Below are 2,170 nucleotides of genomic sequence, written 5' to 3' on the forward strand. Positions count from 1 at the left end.
GAAGGTTCATGCGAAGAATTACCATGTGCATGATCTTAGAGTTGGCAGCCATTGTTCACGCATTGAAACTTTGGAGGCACTACCTGTACGGCGTTCCATGTGAGGTCTATACTGACCATCGGATTCTCCAGCATTTGTTTAAGCAGAAGGACCTTAATTTGTGGCAACCGAGATGTTTGGAGTTGCTGAAACACTATGATATCACCATATTATATCATTCGGGGAAGGTCAATATGGTGGCCGATGCATTGAGTAGCAAGGCTGAGAGTATGGGCAGTTTGGCATATTTGTGAGTAGCAGAGAGGCCACTAGCCATGGATGTTCAGGGCTTGGCCAATCAGTTTGTGAGATTGGATTTTTTAGATCCTAGCCGTGTTCTTTCTTGTATTGTGGCATAGTCATTGTTGTTGGAGTGTATTAAGGCTTGCTTGTTTGCTGATCCTCACTTGTTGGTGTTGAAGGATACGGTGCAGCGGGGTGGTGCCAAGGAGGTTGTGATTGGTGATGATGGTGTTATGCAGCTTCAAGGCCGGATTTGTGTTCCTAATATCGATGGGTTGAGAGATTTGATCCTTGAGGAGGCTCACAGTTTGCGTTATTCCATTCACTCAGGTTTCACGAAGATGTATCGTGACTATAAACAACACTATTGGTGGTGGAGAATGAAGAAAGATATTGTTGCTTATGTCTCTCGGTGTCTGAATTGTCAACAGGTGAAGTTTGAGAACCAGAAACCGAGAGGGTTGATTCAGAGATTGAAGAAACCAAAGTGGAAGTGGGAGCCCATCACTATGGATTTTATGGTAGGCTTACCATGGACCTCGAGGAAATATGATGCAGTCTGGGCTATTGTGGACGGTTGACAAAGTCCTCACACATCATTCCAGTGATGACTACCTATTCTTTAGAGCGGCTGGCTCAGATTTACATTCATGAGATTGTCTGCCTTCATGGTTTTCCCGTGTCTATTATCTCGGATCGAGGCACTTGGTTCACATCATAGATTTGGAGAGCGGTGCAGCGAGAGTTGGGCACACGATGTGAGTTGAGTACAGCATTCCATCCCTAGACGGACAAGTGGTCCGAGCGCACTTTTCAGATCTTGGGGGACATGTTACATGCTTGTGTCATCGATTTTGGAGGTTTATGGGATCACTTTCTTCCCTTAGCAGAGTTCGCCTACAACAATAGCTTCCAGTAAAGTATCCATATGGTTCCTTATGAGGCCTTATGTGGGAGGAGATGTTGTTCTCTGGTTGGTTCGTTTGAGCCTAGAGAGGCTAGGTTGTTGGTCATTGATTTAGTCTGTGATGCCTTGGAGAAGGTGAAGGTGATCCAAGAGAGTCTTCGTACAGCACAGTTCAGGAAAAGGAGTTATGCTGATAGGAAGGTTCGGAATGTTGGATACAAAATAGGTGTGAAGGTTTTGCTCAGAGTTTCGCCCATGAAGGATGTGATGCATTTTGGGAAGAAGGTCAAGTTGAGCCCTAGGTATATCGGCCCTTTTGGGGTGCTTGAGAGAGTGGTAGAGGTTGCTTGTAGGCTTGCATTACCACCTAGTCTATCAGGTGTTCACCCAGTGTTTCATGTCTCTATGATCCAGAAGTATTATGGTGATCTGGAACATATTTTGGATTTTAGCACGGTACGGCTAGATGAGGTCTGACTTATGATATGGAACCAGTGGCCATTTTGGACCGGTAGGTTCAAAAGTTGAGGTCCAAGAATATAGATTCAGTGAAAGTTTATTGGAGAGGTTAGCTAGTCGAGGAGGCTAGTTGGGAGATCGAGCGGGATATGCAAAGCAGATATCCACACCTATTTGAGACTCCAAGTATGTTTCTAGACCCGTTCGAGGACGAACATTTGTTTAACAAAGGGAGAATATAACGACCCAGTCGGTCATTTTGTGTATTACAGCCTCGTTCCCCTAATTATTTCTTCTTATATTTTCATATATGTTTATGTGACTTATCGGGGAGGTTGGATTGGTTTCGGAAAGGTTTTGGAGTGAATTGAGACACTTAGTCCTAAGGTTGAAGGCTTAAGTTGAAAGAGTTGACTGGAGATTGACTTATTTGTAGATGACTTTGGAATCATATTTTGATGGTTCCAATAGTTTCGTATGTTGATTTTGGACATAGGCGTATGTTCGTATGTTGATTTGGAG

General features: G+C 44.0%; 1 protein-coding gene across 1 annotated transcript; it reads left to right on the forward strand.

Annotated features, from left to right (window-relative positions):
- The first annotated feature begins 1,210 nt into the window (after positions 1-1,210).
- LOC138897201 (uncharacterized) lies at positions 1,211-1,666 on the forward strand. Its single transcript, XM_070183162.1, has one exon. The coding sequence runs from the start codon at positions 1,211-1,213 to the stop codon at positions 1,664-1,666; it is 456 nt and encodes a 151-aa protein (XP_070039263.1).
- The last annotated feature ends 504 nt before the right edge of the window (positions 1,667-2,170 follow it).

This window comes from Nicotiana tomentosiformis, chromosome 8 (assembly GCF_000390325.3).
Source record: "Nicotiana tomentosiformis chromosome 8, ASM39032v3, whole genome shotgun sequence".
In the NCBI taxonomy this organism is placed as follows: Eukaryota; Viridiplantae; Streptophyta; class Magnoliopsida; order Solanales; family Solanaceae; genus Nicotiana; species Nicotiana tomentosiformis.

Excerpts from the sequence above, each read along its gene's own strand:
- LOC138897201 (XM_070183162.1), top strand. The coding sequence starts at position 1,211 with ATGGTTCCTTATGAGGCCTTATGTGGGAGGAGATGTTGTTCTCTGGTT.